The following is a 19,278-nucleotide window of genomic DNA, read 5'->3' on the forward strand; positions in this document are numbered from 1 at the left end:
ACTCGCCCATTCAGTAATTAAAGGTGAACTTTCAGATCAATTTAGACCCAAATGTAGCTGCTGTGAAAACAAGCTTTTGCAAAGCCTCACACCTCAACAGAAATACTCCAGTGGATTTTTTGCTTCAAACTTTCAAAAGGATACAATTTATTGTTAAAGACCTAACATTTCCCTCCCATGTTTGCTACCCAAACATTGCTACCCTCTGCTAATGTGCAAAAATGCAGGAAAGTTATTGGAAACCCAATACATTTATACTCACTTGCTCCCTGCTAATTTAGGTGATTGGAAAAATAAAGGAGTTTAATTTGATACACTTTTCTTGGTTTTAAAATACAGATAATTCCTGTCTCTTACAGAGCATTAGCATGGCTGGAATATACCAGACTTTTCTTTTTTCCTGTGTTTTCAGAAAAAGTTTTTACCCAGCCTGAGGTTAAAATTTCCATAACTAGAGAGCCTCTTTGAGCAAATGCTGTCTTCAAGTACAAAACCTTAAATGGGAGGAGATTACTTTGCACAATGTCTGTCTTCCTTGCCTGTTAAAAATAATTTCATGATTAAACGGGAAAAAGTTGTCACATCCTTTCAAACCAGAGGGATGGAATTCCATAATGTCTTTCATGCATGCTTGTTCTGCCTCAACAAGCTTGTTAGAGTCACGCTATCAGATCACATGGAACACTGCAATCACTAGGGTACCCTGCATCCTGGGCCCTGGCCCTGCCCCATATTAGTTTCTTATTGGGCACTTGCTCTTTATTACACAAAGAAAATATTGGCTTTTTCAGAAAATAAGGCCATCAGCGGCCATTATGATCACAACAGGTATAGAATTTCATCCAGTAATTTCTCCATCAAGCCAAACAACTTCTGGTGGGGCTAGAACCTCTGTTTTTGATGCCATTCCTTACAAAATCTTGTTTCTTGACATACCTGAACACTGAGGAACACCACAAAACTGGATACTAGCCTGGCTTTTGTGCTGACTACTCTGTCAGTTGTTTGTAGGAGAAAGGAACCCTGGCTCTCCCTCCATGGTGGAATGGACTCACCAGGCCTGGACCAGCCTGTCTTTCTATAACACAGCACAACTACACTTGTGAGAAAGCATAAGTTTGCATATATGCTGTGTTCAAGTTATCTATACAACTGCTTTTTTGTTTTAAAAGTGGATTGTTCACTTAAATAAAACCTAGAGAAACTGATGAATTCCTCATCAAGTTTCAATTTGTCTGTTTCCTTCCCTCCTGCTTAAGTCTTACTTTACTGTTTTGAAAGAACAGTACAGTACAGACCTTAGTGTAACCTATAAGTTTATGCATGAAGGCTTTAGTCATTTTACAGATTTTTTTTTTAAATTAAAAGTTAAGGGAGTTGTGTTATTCTCCCAGTAAGGCTCCAAGAGCCAGGAATGAAAAGCCTACAAGAAATTCAAAGCAGCTGAACTACATAGTGGTTTTCCCTCTTGACACCTGGCAACAGCTTTATTTAAAGTAGGTATCTACTAGTCTGTTTGAATGTTACACCTTCTCAGAGCTATAGGTGGGGCATTTGTATTGTTCTGGCAGTATCTCGGGCAGCCTCAACAATCAGACCTCCTTAAGTAACTCAACATGTATTTGTTTCATTCGTCTTCAAAGAACAAGTCTTCTCTTTCCTGAAGGAGCATTGAAGAACTGACTCACTCAAAATCCTTCTAAAAAGTTGTCTGAAGACCACCCTTATTGACAATGTCTCAATTTCACTGAGCTGGTCTTCTTCCCATAGCACTTCCCCACCCTATAGCGAAGGGTGTTCCAGAAACACAAGGATCATCTAAAAGAACAGGAGTACTTTATCCAATGAAGTGGGCTGTAGCCCACGAAAACTTATGCTCAAATAAATTTGTTAGTCTCTAAGGTGCCACAAGTACTCCTTTTCTTTTTGCAGATACAGACTAACACAGCTGCTACTCTGAAACAAGGATCATCTTTCAATTGACTCACACAGAAGCATGGTCATGGGGGTGTCTTATAGGAGTTTGTGCAAGGGCAGGGACTGGAAACTGCACCTGTATTCCCCTCCATGGCCCAGCACAGGCTCCCAGTCTAGGCTAAGGAGCCAGTAGCCATCATCGCTCGTAGATAGAGACCTGTACCTCTTCCCCTCCTAACCAGGGATTTTCCAGACTGCACAGTTCCTTGCCTACACAGTTAGGCAGTCTGGCTTGTTGGGCATAACAGATTGGTATTTGCGCTTTTGCTCTCTCTTCAGAGGTGATAAAATAGCAAAAGTGGCCAGTTAAGTCACCACACAGCTGATTCTAAGCAAGCATTTATTCTTAAAGTAAATGCACTACAGAAAATATGCTAAACAATAAACCTACATGCATGCTAATAAAACTTACCAGAGATCACCCCCCACAGGTGCTGTGGTTGGAGTCAGTCCTTCTGAGCTGGGCTGTTATGAATAAGAACCCCGATGGCACAGATCACCCTGTTTCTTTACACAACTTGGGCCTTTGATCGCCAGCCTTCAGGATCAGATAGTCAGTGGACAATGGCGTCCCCTCCTCAGGGTGCATCTTCTGCTAGTTTTTTTTGAAGCCCAACTTTTAGATGATATTTGCATTCACCTCCTAGGAGTTCCATTTCACACATATTCACCTCAAAGACCATTCTTGTCTACTACAATTTTCAATATAGTTCATTAATCATCCAGGCCCACAATAATACAGAACATTTGCATTGAATACAATTGACTCCAAATGTACTAAATTCAATGGTGTGAATTGGCCATGTCTGTCACAAGGGGCAGTAGAGGCAAAAAGAGGGGGAGAAGGGGAAGTGTGTCAGGAGAAAGCAAGGTTTCAGAGTAGCAGCCGTGTTAGTCTGTATTCGCAAAAAGAAAAGGAGTACAGCTCACTTGCTGTAGCTCACGAAAGCTTATGCTCAAATAAATTTGTTAGTCTCTAAGGTGCCACAAGTACTCCTTTTCTTTTTAGGAGAAAGCAAAGGATTGTTGGGAGCAGAGCTGTGCAGGACTTGAAGACAAAGCTGAGAAGTCAATGATCATATGGATCAGGAACACAATCTCCTTTTACTTTCATCAGAAAGTGGATAACAAAAGATTTGAGCAGCTGCTCTTACAGCAGGGACACTAATTCATTGACAGACATATCGCATGCCTTGCTGAACCCAATGCAAGGTAAGAAATGTCCTCTCCAACTTAAGAAATCACAACTTCCACAGGGTTTTGTTTTTTTTTTTTAGGATGTATTTAAGACAAAATGTCATTCTGTACAATTACACATACAAAGTATTATATTCTCTTTTTAATTAGTAAAACAGATCCATATAGATTATCCAAAAATGTTTAACAGACTTGCACACGTGGATTTATTGCTTTAACTGACAATTTTAATTGATTGGCATTTATAGTAAGAAATGCTGTAGCCAAGAGTTGTTCTTGAAAGCTCTACTAGTGCTCACCTCAAAGGGCTTGGCAACAGGTGTTGCACTCAGGCCCTGGTAGCCTCAATCCCTGGCGAGGACTGCCTACAGGTAGGTTGTACTGGGACCTTGTTATAGCTCTTATGTTCTGGAGCTACTGGAAAGACAAAATTCTTCCAAATTTGCAGTGCAAATTCTCTCTCTCTCTCTCAATACCATGAGCACAGCATGGCTGGATCAGAAGAAAGATCCATGGATTTTAAAAGACCTTGAGACATGTTTAGGATTTACTTTAAAAGTGCCAGTTTAAGTAGCAGTAGCACACCTGCCAGACTGACCAATACAAGTTTGGCTTATCTTTGCATAAGATCTATAATGATTCTATAACATGTCCACCACTAGATTACCCAAGTTTTCCACCTAAGCAGACAGAGCATCAATAATTTTGGTGTGCGAGGCCAGCTCTAATGTCACACTGCCATACACAGATGAGGGCCCCAGGCTCAAAAATCTAAAAACTTGCTAATGTGAAGTGTTAATTTCAAAGGACCCCCCACAAATTATTTAGCATCAATTTAAGCTATACATTCAGCTCCAACACAAAATGAGTGTGGGGTGTGAAGAGAACACAGAGGAAAATGGGTTACGGCTTAAGCTGATTTCAGATTGCAAGGCAGATGTTCTTCAGACCTGAAAAGGGGGAAAAGAGATTGTGTTTTATTAATCAAGCTTATATTATCATAAAGAATAAGCAATCTGAAATGGAGAACCTGGCTCAGAGATCCTAGCTACAAAACTAATACAGGGGTCTGCAACCGATGGCACAGGAGCAGATTTATGGCACACTGCGGCCTGCCGGGACCCAGCCACTAGCCCCGTTCTTCTCCGCCCCGCCCCCCCCCACAGGGGCAGGGTGAAGAAGCTTGGTCCTGCCAGCTGCTGCTGCAGGGCAGGCAAGGTCCCCCCTCCCCTGCCTCTTCCCCCACTGTGTTGGGCTCCTGCCCCTCCTCCTTCCTCTCCCTCCCTGTCCCGAATCAGCTGATGGCCCTTGTGAGGGAGGGGGAGAAGAGGTGGGCACATCCCCTCCAGCCCCCTGCCACGAGCCACTCTGGGCAGGGAGCACCCCCATGACCCTACCACACATACCCCAGCTCTCTGCCCTGACCCCTACACCTCCCCACAACCCCAGCCCTGACTCCAGCACCCCCACATATACCCAGCTAACCCAGCCCTCTGGCTGGACTCCTGCAACCTCCTCATATGCCCCCTGCCCTGACTCTTGCACCCCCCACATTCCCACCCTGCGCACCAAACAGGAGCTCCTGCACCCCCCCCCCCACATTCCCATCTGCACCCCTCACACCAAATGGGAGCTGCCCAGGTAAGCACTTCACACCTAAACCTCCTGCCCCAACTCTGTGCCCCCTCCCTCATTCTATTTCCTGGCCAGACCCTACACCCCAACCCCCAGCCCACTCCTTCAGCTGCAGCCCTGTGCTCAGCACACTCCCACCCTCAGCTCAGTGCAGGGAGAGAGGAAGAGAGTGGGTTAGAACCAGGAAAAAAAGTAGGTACCCATCTATGTGGCAGGACCCAGCATACAGAACCCAGATGGGCAGCAGTTGAGTGGCAGCGGGCTGAGCCGCTCGGCCCACTGCTGGTCTGGAGTCCCGGCTGCCAGCCCCGCTCAGTCGCTGCCTGTCTGGGGTTCTGGCTGTCTGTGCCTTGCCAACCGGGGTGATGCCCACAGGCCCCGCTCAGCCTGCGGCCGGCCTAGGTGAACGGAACCCCAGGCCAGCAGTGGGCTGAGCGGGCCGGCAGCGTAAGATCAGCATTTTGATTTAATTTTAAAATGAAGCCTCTTAAACATTTTGAAAACCTTGTTTACCTTACATAAGACAATAGTTTAGTTATACAATATTAGACATAGAGACCTTCTAAAAAACGTTAAAAAGTATTACTGGCACGCAAAACTTTAAATTAAAATGAATAAATGAAGACTCAGCACACCACTTCTGAAAGGTTGCTGACCCCTGAACTAGTATAAACCCTAACAGGTTCCAGACATCATAGATTCTAAGAGCAGCTGCACCTCCAAAGTGTTGTTCTATCACATGCCCAAGCTTCTCAGATAGTTTAAGGCACTGGACCTGAAACTTTACCTCTTACCTGTTCACACTTGGTGTGCTGCATTTGCTGGTACTGCACATTAAGCCCTTTGTTATAATTCACCAACCCAAAGCTGCTCCAGCACTGCCTGGCAAGAGACCACCGCGTGCCCGCTCCCCCCGGCTACAAATGATGCCTTATAGCGACTACTGTCCCTCTAACTTTAATGCATTATTAGCCAGCCCTCCTGAGAGATACAGCTTTATCATAAGCAAGGACTGCCAAATCTACCTCTTCCCACCCATAAGGAGAAAATACCATGGGGTCTGGTGACTAGCAGACCCTGTGACATATAAAGAACCCTTCTTTCCAGTTGCCAAGTCAAGTCACAAGCTTTACAAAAATATATTTTGCTTAAAAGGCTGCTCTCTAATCCTTGGACAAGCAAGTGGAGTCTCTATGAGGAGACAATATTGTTACCAGTGGAACAATTTCAGGCCACACACATACCAACTAATAAGCTAGAGACAGAGCTGCCTGTTCATCTTCTCTCTGGCTTTCTGCCTCAACATGGCAGGCATTTTGCTTCCTTCCTCTGGGCTTCAACCTAAGGATCAGTCTAGCACCAAATTCACTTTGACAGCAAGAAATGAAATATCCATAACTTACCATATGTGTCTAAGATGCAGGTTAATTATCTGGGTCTACAAAAAGAGGACAACAGGATGTTAGACTTCACTTCCAAGATGTGGCTGTGCTGCACAAATAACCCTCCCATCAATCACAACAATTATAATGCAGAGCTGGGAGAGTTCTATCACTCTAGCAGCCAGACAGATGCCCTGTGATAAGCCACCACTGCTCATGCTAAAGGACTATAGACTGGGCCAGAAAAGAAACAGACACCACACCCCTCATCTTCTTGCCAGTTGTCCTAAGCATCTTTGCTTAGTTTACAAAAACTAATTGGGTTTCCTCCTCCCAGCAAGCAGAAGTCAACTGGATTCTGTTCCACCCTGTCATGCTTGTGATGCCAGACAAATTCAAAGTCCTGGATCTTTTATTGTTGGTGATTATGTATCAAAAGACAGAGAAAAGCCTGCAGAACAAAGTAAGAGACTAGGCTGGGGTTGAAAATGGTTTCTCTGACAAAAACTGCTCTTTTAATAAAATATATCTTTTTATCTTCTCACTTACCCTTTTTCAACAGGCAAGTCATAAAAGTTACATATGACATATCCGTTCAGGTAATTTTTATTTTGAGATGAGCATAAGGAATTAAGATACCATTAAGACATTATGATAACATTAAAGCCAGGTACCAAGCGGGCAGGCAGGGGTTGTGTATACTTTCCCCAGAGCTCTGCTAACTGAGGCTATGTCTACGCTAGCACTTTTGTCGATGAGGGGTGTGAAAAACACACCCCTGGACCAACTTAAGTTTTACCATCAAAAGTGCTGGTGCGGACAGTACTATTGTCTGCAGGAGAGTCTCTCCTGCCGACATAACTAACACCGCTCGTTGAGGGTAGCTTAATTATGCTGGCAGGAGAGCTCTCTCCTGTCAGCAAAGAGTGGCTACATGGGAGACCTTACAGTAGCACAGCTGTAGCTGTACCGCTGTAAGGTCTGCAGTGTAGATATAGCCTGACCTGATCTACAGCATGTCCAATATTCCAGAAATTAGTCTCTCCTTCTTCCCATTACTATCAGATGTTCCAATGCAGTGTATTAATTTACATGGGGATTTAGTTTAGCTGGGAATTGGTCCTGCTTTGAGCAGGGGGTTGGACTAGATGACCTCCTGAGGTCCCTTCCAACCCTGACATTCTATGATTCTATGTTCCCTTTGGCAATTAGAGACAATTTCACTGGAGCCTAGGAAGAGGCCAAAGGTGTCTAGAAACAAGACATCAGGAACTCACCCTATTACGCTTAAAAAAAAGAAAAAGAAAAGAAAAAAAGAGACACTGGACTTGTGACTAAGCAGACAAGCTGATTCTCTGGCAGAGTGCAGGATCTCAGTAGCAACAGAATCCAAATCCAGTCTACACTTGATGAGGGATGAAGTGAACAAGATGGAAGTAGTAAAATACTCACCCCATTTGACGTTCTTGGGATTTTGAAGGGTGCTATGCTCCACTTTGCATACATATGAATCTTTCCTGTTAGGAGTGAACGGGGCATGCACCAGGCGCTGGAAAGTCCAGTCCTCACTGAAGGACAGGTCGGACGTTTCTATGTTCTCCATCTTTTCATCATTCTGCAGCAAGGTGATCTGAATGTTTGGAGGATGGAACCCCTCCACATAGCAGTTCAGGATGTTCGGCTTGCCATCTTCCGCTGGGTGGCGGGAGTACACATGTACTTTGGGGGCTCCTAAAGGGGTTGAGAAAAGAACAGACATCTTAGCTGCTGTAATTGTCTCCACCCAACCAGACTCCACTAGCTGCACACTAATGACTCAAAGAGCCAAACGAAGACACAATGGCAGCTTGCTAGAGTTTGAGCCTTTAAAAGCTTTTTGTTAAGAAACCGCAAGGCAGGCAAGTACAGTAGCACCTCAGAGTTATGCAGGAATGGAGGCTGTTCACAACACTGAAATGTTATGACTGTTCCTTCAAAAGTTTACAACTGAACACTGACTTAATACAGCTTTAAAACTGTCTATGCACAAGAAAAATGCTGCATTTAACCATCTTAATGTAAATGAAAGTAGTACAGAAACAGTTTCCTTCCTTTGTCAAAAAAAAAATTAGGCTTTCCCTTAATTTTTTTAGTATCTTACATTTAACAGTACTGTACTATATAGTATTTGCTTCCTCCTCCCATCCCCATATCTCTGCTGCTTGATTGTGTACTTCCAGTTCCCAATGAGGTGTGGGGTTGACTGGTCAGTTCGTAACTCTGGTGTCTAGAGCTCTGAGGTTCTACTGGATCAAAGCAGCTTGGTTTACACTTACAAGACATCAGTCTAGCTATGTCCATTAGGGTGTGAAAAACCCTTAGCTCAACCAACACACGAGCCACCCCCGCAGCATAGACACAACAAGAACCTCTATGCTGGCACAGCCCTAGTGCAGACACAGTCTACGCTCACAGCAGCTTTTCTGCCAGTGTAGGACCAGCACCTCCCTGACTGCTAGGCTGACCAGATATCCTGATTTTATAGGGACAGCCACACTATTTGGGCCTGTGTCTTATATTGGTGCCCATTACCCCACACCCCCTTCCCGATTTTTCACACTTGCTATCCAGTCACCCTCTTGCAACCAGGAGCAGCGGAACCGGGCTCCTGCTGGCCCAGGCAGAGTCCCGGAGGGAGGTTCCCCCCACAGCAGCACTCCTCTGAGCACAAGCTTCAGCCGCACCAGGGCACCCCCAGTAGGAACGCAGCCCTGGGGGCTCCCGCAGCGGAGCTAACCTCGGTGCTGGGGCTCACCCAGCGCCCTCTCACCACCGCAGCAGAGGCGCCCCCCTCCACACCGAAAGCGAAAGCCAGGCGGGCAGCCCCATCAAGCGCCTTCCCGGAAAGCCCCTGGCGCACGGCCAGCCGGAGCCGCCCGCCCCAGCGGATCCCGCAACAACCCCGCCGCCCGGGGGAGCCGCTCCCGGGCCGGGCTGTCGGGGAGGTGGCAGCACGGGGGGCTCGGCGCGCTCCGCGCAGCTGGGGCGAGATTCGCGCCCCCGGTTCGGAGCAGGGCCCGGCTCCCCGGGAAGCGGTCCCCGGCTAACGCTGCCGGGGGCCCCCGGGCTGGACCCCCCGTCCGGCTCGGACACTGCGCGGCCCGGGACAGGTCTCAATGCGCCGCTCCAGCGGTTCCAGCGCGGCAGGGAGCGGGTCTCACTTGCGGTCGCCTCCATGCCGGCGAGTCCGAGCAGCACCAGCACCAACACACCGAGCCCCCGAACCATGGCTCCAGCTACACGCGACCCTCGGCAGACTGGCGCCTCCGCCCCCCGCCAGCGCCTTTATACCCTGCCTGCCTCGGGCCAATCACAGCGGGGTGAGGCCTCGCGCATCACTTGTCACCAGGCAGACATGCCGCTGACAGGTTAGCCGAGCGGAGGGGGCTTTCCAGCGCATGCGCGCTCCTCGCCGCAGCCTCTCCCTCGGGCTCCCGCTCCCTTTCGGTTTCGCTCTTCAGCCTTCAGTCCCGGCGCAAGTAGCGCGGGCGTCGGGGCCAGGCTCGCCAGGGCCCTTTGTGTAATAGCCTGAGCTCGGCTCGGGGTGTTCCTTACAGCTCCTCTCTGCCAGCTGAGACCCTGCTCAAAATAAGTGTCAGAGCAGCAGCCGTGTTAGTCTGTATTTGCAAAAAGAAAAGGAGGACTTGTGGCACCTTGGAGACTAACAAATGTATTTGAGCATAAGCTTTCGTGAGCTACAGCTCACTCCATCGGCTGCATGCGGAGGAAAGTACTAAGGTGCCACAAGTACTCCTTTTCTTTTTGCTCAAGATAAAGAGTCTCAGCACCTCCACCCCCCTCACCTGCCACTACCCCCTTCTCCAGCACCTGCAAATGGGATTTCTGCAAAAACAACTTTTCCTCCCCATGTCCCCAGCCCGCACCCCCACCACCTTACCTAGCCCTGCTCAGCCATAGTGCTCACAGTGCTGTGCACAGGTGGTCAGTCTTCTTAGCTGCTGTTACACATGGGGAGATTAACACTCTGGCTGGAGCCCTCCTTTAAAACCCCCATAAGAGGAGGGATGGTGCCTTTGGTGGTCACAAGTTCAACAGAGCTAGCACACAGCTCTTCCCCAGGGCATCCGTGAGCCAAGGGCCTGTCCATTTTCTGAATCAGGAAGAAGGCCCTGAGCCAATTTAAAACCAGGTTATTTATCCAAAAATCTTTTCTGAAAAGATTGAAACAACGAGGAGTCCAGTGGTACCTTAAAGGCTAGCAGATTTATTTGGGCATAAGCTTTCATCTGAAGAAGTGGAGTTATTACCCACAAAAGCTTATGCCCAAATAAATCTGTTAGCCTTTAAGGTGCCACTGGACTCCTTGTTGTTTTTCTGGATACAGACTAACACGGTTACCCCTCTGATTCTTTGTCTGGTAGTCCCTGAAGAATCCATTGTGAACTAGTGTATGTGCACCTTTCTAGGAGTGTCTTCAAAGGGCTGGTAGTAGGAATGCCAATATTCCCTCCTACTAGAGAAGGTACATACAATGCCACAACAACACACCAGAACTGCATTTTTAATACAATAGACCCCAAAGGTTTTAAACGCTATTCTTAAGCTTTAGCTTCATTCGGTAAAGTTTATCTTAATTCCAGAAGATTTGTCCAGGATATTGTCAGTGTGTCACATCCAACATCCCTACAGTATTTTTACTGTTAAATTACTGATAGGCCCACAGACTTAACTCCAGTTTAACTTACTTTGTATCTGGAAATATAAAATAAGATTCATCATTATTGTTCCTATTAACATGGGGGGTTTTATGAAATTAAATAAGTGTCACATGACACTGAGATAGCTGCTAGCTTCTTCCTGTGAGGTTTACTGGTCGCTTGAGAGTGTGTGTGTGGTGTGAGGTTTGTCATTCCCTGCAGCGCAGAATGTGACCTGTGCATAGAACTGAAAAATAAAACAAAAAGAGAGAAAGAGACATTCTTAGAAAATAGAGTAACAAAGAACCAGAGTCAGCCCTCAGTTATACCCAAGCAAGCCCCTCATCAAGGGCATAAGATCACATGGTTACAAATAAGGACAGAATTTGGCACCTGTTTTTGTTCTTGTTTTTTTATTTAAATTTATTGGGATTTGCTTTTACCTTAATACATTTTTGGTCCCTCCAAGACTAGCCAAGATCAACCCTTTCCCTGCTTAGTCACTTCTTTTTCCTAATTGGTGAAGCAGGATGTAAGGTTCATGGCAGAATAATAAAAATCCCCCTACTCATCCATTTTTAGTTTCTAGCAGAAAAATTCTCTTCCTTTTGAGGTCATGGTCCATCTGCCTTTACCAGAGCAGCATAGCTTGTTCCCCAACAGCAAAAGTCTCAGATTACAGACCCTCCCTTTTCCTGGCAACAATCAACATTACAGCCAACTCAATACAAGGCAGCATTTCTCAGGGTAAGCCAGCCTTTCGTCTTACTTCCCTATACTTCTCCTCCTTTCACTAAGAGACCCCTTTTACCAACTCTTATGAATTGATTGAAAGTCTTATCATATTTAGGGTGATGTTTCAAGTGCCAGTCGTTGAATATACAAAAATCTCAACTTTTTAATTTTTTAAAGCAAGTTTCTAGCCCTCATGGTTGTGGAGGTAAGTTTGAAAATGTTGCACAAGGCAACGAAAAGGCTCAGAAACCAGAAGCCAAATTAAAAACAAACAAAAAAAAAAAAAAAAACAAAAAAAAAAACACATACACAACCTACCGTTGTTATTTTTTAAAAGTCTTATGATTTTTAGGCCAGTCTAGTTTTCAGCTGACTGACTCATGATTTTTGATCATTTTGGGTTGGCAAAACTATAACAAGCGCCACAAACTCCCAATTGGGTCCTGGTGAAAACATAGCTGCCTCCTTTTCACCCACAATTAGAGTACATAAAAACGGCCATACTGAGTCAGACCAAAGGTCCATCTAGCCCAGTATCCTGTTGTCTGACAGCGGCCATTGCCAGGTGCCCAGAAGAAATGAACAGAACAGGTAATCATCAAATGATCCATCTCCTGCTCCTGTCACCCATTCCCAGTTTCAGACAAACAGAGGCTAGGAATACCACCCCTGCCCTCCCTATTCCTGACTAATAGCCATTGATGGACCTGTCCTCCATGACTTTATCTAGTTCTTTTTTGAACCCTGTTATAATCTTGGCCTTTACAACATCCTCTGGCAAGGAGTTCCACAGGACACAGTTGTGCCTTGTTAACCCTGGCTATTCCCCTTTCTTAACAGTTTGAGTTTGATGGGCAGCACCAGAACAATGTTGGCAAGAAGCTATTTTGGTTCCCTAAAAGGGCTGTTCAGCCGTGAACCAATACCCTAATCTGGTGTTAGGGGTTCTATGGGAGATAACTCAACTTCAAGGAGAGACATAAAACCAACATCCTGCTCACTTAGACTATTAAGGATCCCCCTATTATTTATTACAGAGGTTAGTGGGTCAGCCAGAGCATCTTGACTAAATTCAAGGCCATTTACATTCTGCCCCATATAATTTCAGTGGGATTTTGAGAACATTGTTCTCCTCAGCAACAAAAAAAGAAAAACATAGCAGGAACTCACGAATTGGAAGAGAAATGCAGCAAGCAGAAGCCAGCTGCACAGTAGCTACAGCTGCTTGGCTCTGCCAAGCTTAAAGGACCAGATACAGAGACATAGTAGGAAAAAAGTTCCTATAAGCAGGCAAACTTTGCAGCGGGTAGCATCAATAGAAAGCAATTGCTGGATTCACAGGCACCTAAATATCTTTGTGACTCTCCCCCCAGCTTGTCACAGAACATCGTACAGGCTGACGGGATATGCCTGTGAAAAACCCCCAAAAACCTTAGCCAAAGTTATATCAACAGGGGAAAACGAGATATGAATTAAGTGGTTGCTGTTAGGGGGTGATTCTGTATGTTATGCACTGTCACTTTCATTGCATGAGTTCAAGATTGTTCCTTACTTTGTGTTGCATTGTTGTTACAGAGCTGTAGCATTCCAGCCCAGAGGTAATGATATTTCACTAGGAGATACGATTGTTTTGTAATGAGGTCATAAGGGCTGCTCCTGCCCCATTGGTGTCAATGGGAGCCTTCTCATGGATCTCAATAGTAGCAAGAACAAGCTCATTCCATTTAGGATTTAAGTGCCAATCTCCATATCTGTTACCAATCCCCTCAGCCAGCCAGTCTTCAGCTGGGATTTGCTGCCTTTGGCCCTGATCTTGCAGACTTTATTCACATGTTGAACTTCATGCACGCAAACAGTCCTCATGACTTCAACAGAATTATTCAGAAAAAGAAAAGGAGTACTTGTGGCACCTTAGAGACTAACAAATTTATCTGAGCATAATTTATTAAATTTAAATAAATCAAATAAATTTAATAAATTTATCTGAGCATCGGATGCATCGATGAAGTGAGCTATAGTTCACGAAAGCTAATGCTCAAATAAATTTGTTAGTCTCTAAGGTGCCACAAATACTCCTTTTCTTTTTGCGAATAGAGACTATCACGGCTGCTACTCTGAAACAGAATTATTCACATACATAAGTCTTCTCTAGCTGCAATAAGGGCCCAGCCCTGCCCCTTTGTTCCACAGGCTTAATGCTGTTCAGATGGGGATTCCCACTGATGATCTCATAGTAAACAACCCTGACTGAAAGGGTTTCCTGGAAAAAGAAACTGAACTGCAACCTCCTGTAAAGGTGATTTTTAGAAAGCAAAAAGGAATCTTGTTTATTTGAAATTCAAGGAAATGCCTCCCATTCTTCTTCTGAATTATGATCATCTATGATAATTACATCTGTATCTAAAGGACCTTTTAGTTCTTGTAAATATGGTCAGTTAAGCTATAGCAGTCATTTTTATACAAAAACATTATAATCATACGAGTATATATTCACACCAGGGGTGTAGCCATGGGCCATCCAATTAGCACCTAGGCCCACCCAAAGCAAGGTAGTGCTGCCAGATTAGTCTGCAGCATTGCTGTGGTGGGCTCCTCTGAATCGGTGAGTGGCAAGAACCAATGGGATGGAATGGGGAGCTAAGCCCAGCCTCCCGGGACAGTCCTGTTAGGATCCAGGAAGTGGGCGGGCATACTCTCCAATCTGATGAAGTGAGCTGTAACTCACGAAAGCTTATGCTCAAATAAATTTGTTAGTCTCTAAGGTGCCACAAGTCCTCCTTTTCTTTTTGCGAATACAGACTAACACAGCTGCTACTCTGAATCCCTCCCCTATCCCTCCTCTCTGCACCAGGCCAGGATAGAGACTGCTAGCAACCCCACCACCCTCCCCCCAGAGTGGTACCTGCCTGCCCTGCATACCTAGAGAGCCCTTCCCCACAAAGCTAGGAGCTGGGTCACTGCCACAGAAAGCCACCCTCACACCGAATGCAAACCTCCCAGCACAAACCCTGCCTCCCCATATGGATGTTGGCACAGCTCCTCTGCCACAAGGGGCCCAGGCTCCATCTCACACCCTGTGTTTCCTCCCCGAAGGTTGTATGCGTACAAAGACACCTGCTTCAGCCAGTTTAGTTTCCTCTGCTTCTTCCCTACCTTAGACCCAGGGGGCTGGACTTGGGGGGCTAGCCCAAGCCACAATGTTCACACTCCTAGCATAAGTCAGTCATTAGCCATCCCCCATACACCGAGAACTACCCAAATTTCCACTCCTAGCTGTACCACTGATTTACACAGTGGGTCAGATGCAGCTGAAGGCAAGTGAAGAGGATGCAAACACTCGTGCATTGCCATGGTAGTGGTGATCCAAGAACCACCCCACTCTGTCAGCGAGCTGCTCAGTGAGAGCAGAGATCCACAAATGGAAACATTCACCTTACCTTTAATTTCACAGTCATGAAAATCTGCAGAAATAAATTCAATGGCACCATTTCCAGTTCTACAGTCTATACACTCACAAGGCTTGAAAGTGCATTCACCTGTTTGCTAGGATGAGTAGGAAAATTACTCTGCCTGGATCTAACACCAACAGCGTCCGCTAGCTCCCTTGACACCTTTGAGGAGCAATGGGCGCTGTCCGGGGCTCTCTGCTCAGTGTCCCCATCCGGTTCCCTTCATTTAGCCCTGTGACCTCACTCCCATTCCTATTATTTCATTAATTGTTCCCTGCAATTATTTGGAATCCCAGACCTGTGGATCCTCCCCTTAGTCTGGGGGAGGTCCTTTAGTAGTGGGTGGGCTCTTGCTTGCTTGCTTGCTTGCCTGCCTCCTAACAGGACTATCACCAACAGCCTGAAATTGGCAGGACTCTGCTCAGTTTCACTCACTGCTCAGGTTTATATAGGCAGCAACTGTAACACTCCCTAGAAGGCTGTGATCAGTAACAGAGCCACAGCCCCCGTGCCTGATTCTTTCCAGCTGCCTAGCTTGTGAGATCATGGAAACAGGTGTAAATGTTACCTGCTGATTGGTAGTATTTTACATCTACTTTGGACAGGTGTGAATTACTATGCAAGGTGCAAGGAAGTGGAAAATAAGGATCCCGATCTTGCTGATGTTCGGGTGTAGTCATGGAACATCTTCTGCTTCTCTTGCCTCTCCTATTCCTCCACCCCAGCAGTAGACTGGGTCTCTCTCTCTGCTATAGTACACAGCCTTCTAGCAGCTCCATGAAATTTACAAGAATCTAGTGAGTTTCACAATTACTGCTCAGTATCTCAAAGGTACCAGCTGTGAAACTGAAGCTATAGTTGTCAGTTTTACTCTGCCACTAAGGGCTGGTCTAACTAGAACATTAGGTTGACCCAGTTATGTGGCTAGGAGAGTTAAAAATCTACACCCCGGAGTGATGTAGTTAAGCTGAGCTAAGTCCCCATGTAGATAGCACTAGGTTGATGAAAGAATTCTTCTGTTGACCCAGCTACTGCCTCTCAGGGAGGTGGATTACCTACACCAATGAGAGAGCCCCTCCCGTCGGTGTAGTGTCTGCACTGAAGTACGGCAGGGGCACAATTGTGCCACTTTAGTGCTTTGAGTGTAGACAAGCCCTGAGGAATGCTGCAAACCCAAGAAGAGTTGCAGAGGTATGAGGGTCATGGGGAAAACCCATAAAAAATACAGGCAACTGGGGACAAAGGAGAAAAGAGTAGGAAATTGTCCTCTTTCTTGCCCCATTTCCAGGAGCCAGAAGAGGGAGGAAGTGTGTGCAAGTAGCTGAGAAGGCAGCAAAGCTGGGGCAAGGGAGTGGGAAGAAGTGTGATGTTCCCCTTCCTCTCAGCACCAGGGTTGGGAACCTATAAGCCAAGGGTAATGTGAATAACGGAGGGGGAAAGAGGTGCTTAATGGGTCCAGGGATAATCTGCCATTGAGAATCACCCGCTGCCCCCACTTCTCAGCAGCGGGGGAGGAGAAGTGCTGCTTTCTGTCATATCGTAAAGCTCTCAGAAAATAAATCTGCCTATTGCATCACACTTAAAGTGAGGGTTGTCTACACTAGCAAGTTTTGTCAATGAAACTAATGTTGACACGAAAAAAATCGACAAAAGCAAAGTCACCAAAGTGAGTCTACATTTGCTCCTTCCGTCAACAGATCGCGTCCACATTCGGGGCACCATTGTCGACAGCATGGTATGTATCCCACAGTGCTTGGCGACACCATCTGTTGCTAGGTGTTGTGGGAAGGCGGAAACGGAACTCAGCACATCCTGGGACATGCAAAATATCCCGTCATGCACCACTTTGTGTCCCAGCCCTCCAATGGTTTCTGGCTTCCTTTCACAATGTTCTGGCTTTCCCGTTGCGCCGTTTTTCCAACTGTCAGTCTTTGTAGTGTGCACCAGCATCTGCAGTGAGAGAGGATGGATCCCACACTTCTCTCCTATGCACTGTTAACTCTCATGAGGACATCATGCATGGCAACAGAGTTACTCGCAAAGTTACTGACAGAGGATGAATCGCAGGCACCTGAGTGTGATATGGACAGCAGCAACTTATCAGTGCTTTTGGCAGTCACAGAGCAGCTGCATACAGTAGACTGTCACTTTTGGCTAGGGAAACAAGCACTGATTGGTAGAATCGCATTGTCATGCAGGTGTGGGATGAAGACCAGTGGGTACACAACTTTAGGATGCATAAAGAAACCTTCCTGGAGCTATGTGCTGAGCTGGCCCCCGACCTGTGGCGCAAGGACACCAGAATGAGAGCTGCCCTTTCGGTAGAGAAGCGGGCTGCAATCGCTGTGTGGAAGCTGGCGAATCGAGATTGCTACTGGACGTTGCAAATCAATTTGGAGAGGGGAAGTCCACTCTTGGGGCTGTATTACTCCAAGTGTGCAGGGCAATAAATTGCATCCTGCTGCAGAGGACCGTGACTCTAGGAAATGTGCATGAAATAGTGGATGGCTTTGCAGAGATGGGTTTCCCTAACTGTGGCAGGGCAATTGATGGCACACACATTCCAATTTTAGTGCCAGACCACCTTACCTCAGAATACATCAATAGGAAGAGATACTTCTCCATGGTGTTGTAGGTGCTTGTGGATCACCAGGGGTGTTTCATGGACATCAATGCAGGCTGGTCTGGAAAAGTGCAAGATGCACGCATCTTCAGGAACAATGGCCTGTACAGAAAGCTGCAGGCAGGGACTTTCTTTCCCTAAAAGTGTGGGGGAGGGCCACCGGCACCTTAACCATTGCCTGGCCCCGCCCCACCCCACCCACACTTCCCTTTCCCCCCTGAGCCCTTACCCTTGCACCACTCCACCCTCTCCCCCCCATCACTTTCCCTTACAGCTGGTAAAAAGTGGGAGGGCATAGCCCCCTGGCCCCCCCATTCCAGCACCCCTGCTCTGCACCAATGGGGCTCTGTGTAGTTGCAGAGGTCTACTTGTGCAAAGTTCATTGCAGGATCGGGGTAATGCATTCCAACCTATCTCAATAACATAATCACCAGTGATATCACATGAAATGTTGAGACCAAGGCAGACCATGCACCCTGATTTGTCTGCAACAAAATCTTTATCATCCTAAACTGATGGGTACCAATCTGATTCACTCGTTAATGTTTGTATTTATTCTGACTGCTATACAAAACAAGAAACGGCTCTGCCATATATTAAACTGTAAGAACAGCAGCTTCTTCTCACACCCCAAACCAAAAACTACCAATCAGAAAATAAAGCCCCAAAATCGCACCCCTCAAACATCCTCTTCCTCCATCACTAGTAGGAGACCATCCACAGGTCCAACCTCTGCAGTCTCCATTGCATTCCTAGATCAGATCCCTGACTGACAAAGTTCAGGGAGATCGGAGGCACCAGAGACTCAGCTGTCTCACCACCTTTTCTTAAATAATAATAAAAAATGGAAGACTAGATTCCAGACAATAAATGTCAGCATCAAGTGATGGTTGCTTGAACCATAGCTGCATTTGCCAGATATGGAATTCCTGAACGGATTCTGTCTGCAAATGAGTCAATACGCTTCAAAGGAATTTCTTGTATTTACCAAACATGACATTCTAAACACACCCCAAGAGTCTGTATTATCCATAAAGCACCAGTATTCCTGCTTAAACAGCTGAACATATGTTGGATAAGAGACCACACCTTAGTCTACTTGAGTTTCCTGGTACTCTTACTAAAATTGAATGTTTTGCTCACCTGACACAAGAGATTTACCAAAATCTGGCTGTGCTTCCATGGCCAGAAAGCAGCGCGCTTAGCAAAGGACTTCTGGTCGGTGGCCATTGCAAATGCAAGAGAAAGTTCACTGTGTCTGCAGCTTAGAAGTCAGAATAAAATGGAAGGGTTAAGCACTGATCTGTTGGTGAACGAAGGGGATTGCCTCTGTTGTGTAGGAGTCATTTGGTGACTGGTGGGATAGAAGGGACAAAGAACACTGTCCCATACGACTGTGGGATAGGATTGGCAGACTCCCAGGGCTTGATTCCGGCATTGCTGTGTCCATGCTGCATAACAATAGGGCTTGAACCCTGGTCCTAGCTGGTCTTGGGCTGGAATCCTCCACCCCTGTGGGGTCCTAGGACCCTGGGTCCAAGTCTGAGCCCAAGAGATTTGTGTATAGACAGAAGGGTACTGGG

General features: G+C 46.3%; 1 protein-coding gene and 1 long non-coding RNA gene across 4 annotated transcripts; both read right to left on the minus strand.

Moving 5' to 3' along the window:
• Window positions 1-3,298: 3,298 nt before the first annotated feature.
• B2M (beta-2-microglobulin) lies at window positions 3,299-9,804 on the minus strand. 2 transcript variants are annotated; one of them, XM_038419878.2, is made up of 4 exons: window positions 9,392-9,804; window positions 7,644-7,922; window positions 6,213-6,247; window positions 3,299-4,124 (listed from the first exon to the last, which is right to left on the minus strand). In XM_038419878.2, exons 1-3 carry the CDS (start codon window positions 9,456-9,458, stop codon window positions 6,234-6,236), a joined length of 360 nt encoding a protein of 119 aa, XP_038275806.1. In that variant the 5' UTR covers window positions 9,459-9,804; the 3' UTR covers window positions 3,299-4,124; window positions 6,213-6,233. The 2 variants fall into 2 exon arrangements, 1 of the variants encoding a protein (XP_038275806.1); XR_006274910.1 differs by having other exon boundaries at window positions 6,213-7,922; window positions 9,392-9,548.
• On the minus strand, window positions 3,299-17,676 carry LOC122456193. Of its 2 annotated transcripts, none has more exons than XR_006274912.1 (4): window positions 17,662-17,676; window positions 16,674-17,143; window positions 4,824-4,830; window positions 3,299-3,952 (listed from the first exon to the last, which is right to left on the minus strand). It is a non-coding gene; the product is annotated as an uncharacterized LOC122456193 (long non-coding RNA). The 2 variants fall into 2 exon arrangements; XR_006274911.1 differs by having other exon boundaries at window positions 16,674-17,354.
• Window positions 17,677-19,278: the final 1,602 nt, after the last annotated feature.

Source organism: Dermochelys coriacea, chromosome 10 (genome assembly GCF_009764565.3).
Source record: "Dermochelys coriacea isolate rDerCor1 chromosome 10, rDerCor1.pri.v4, whole genome shotgun sequence".
Classification (NCBI taxonomy): domain Eukaryota; kingdom Metazoa; phylum Chordata; order Testudines; family Dermochelyidae; genus Dermochelys; species Dermochelys coriacea.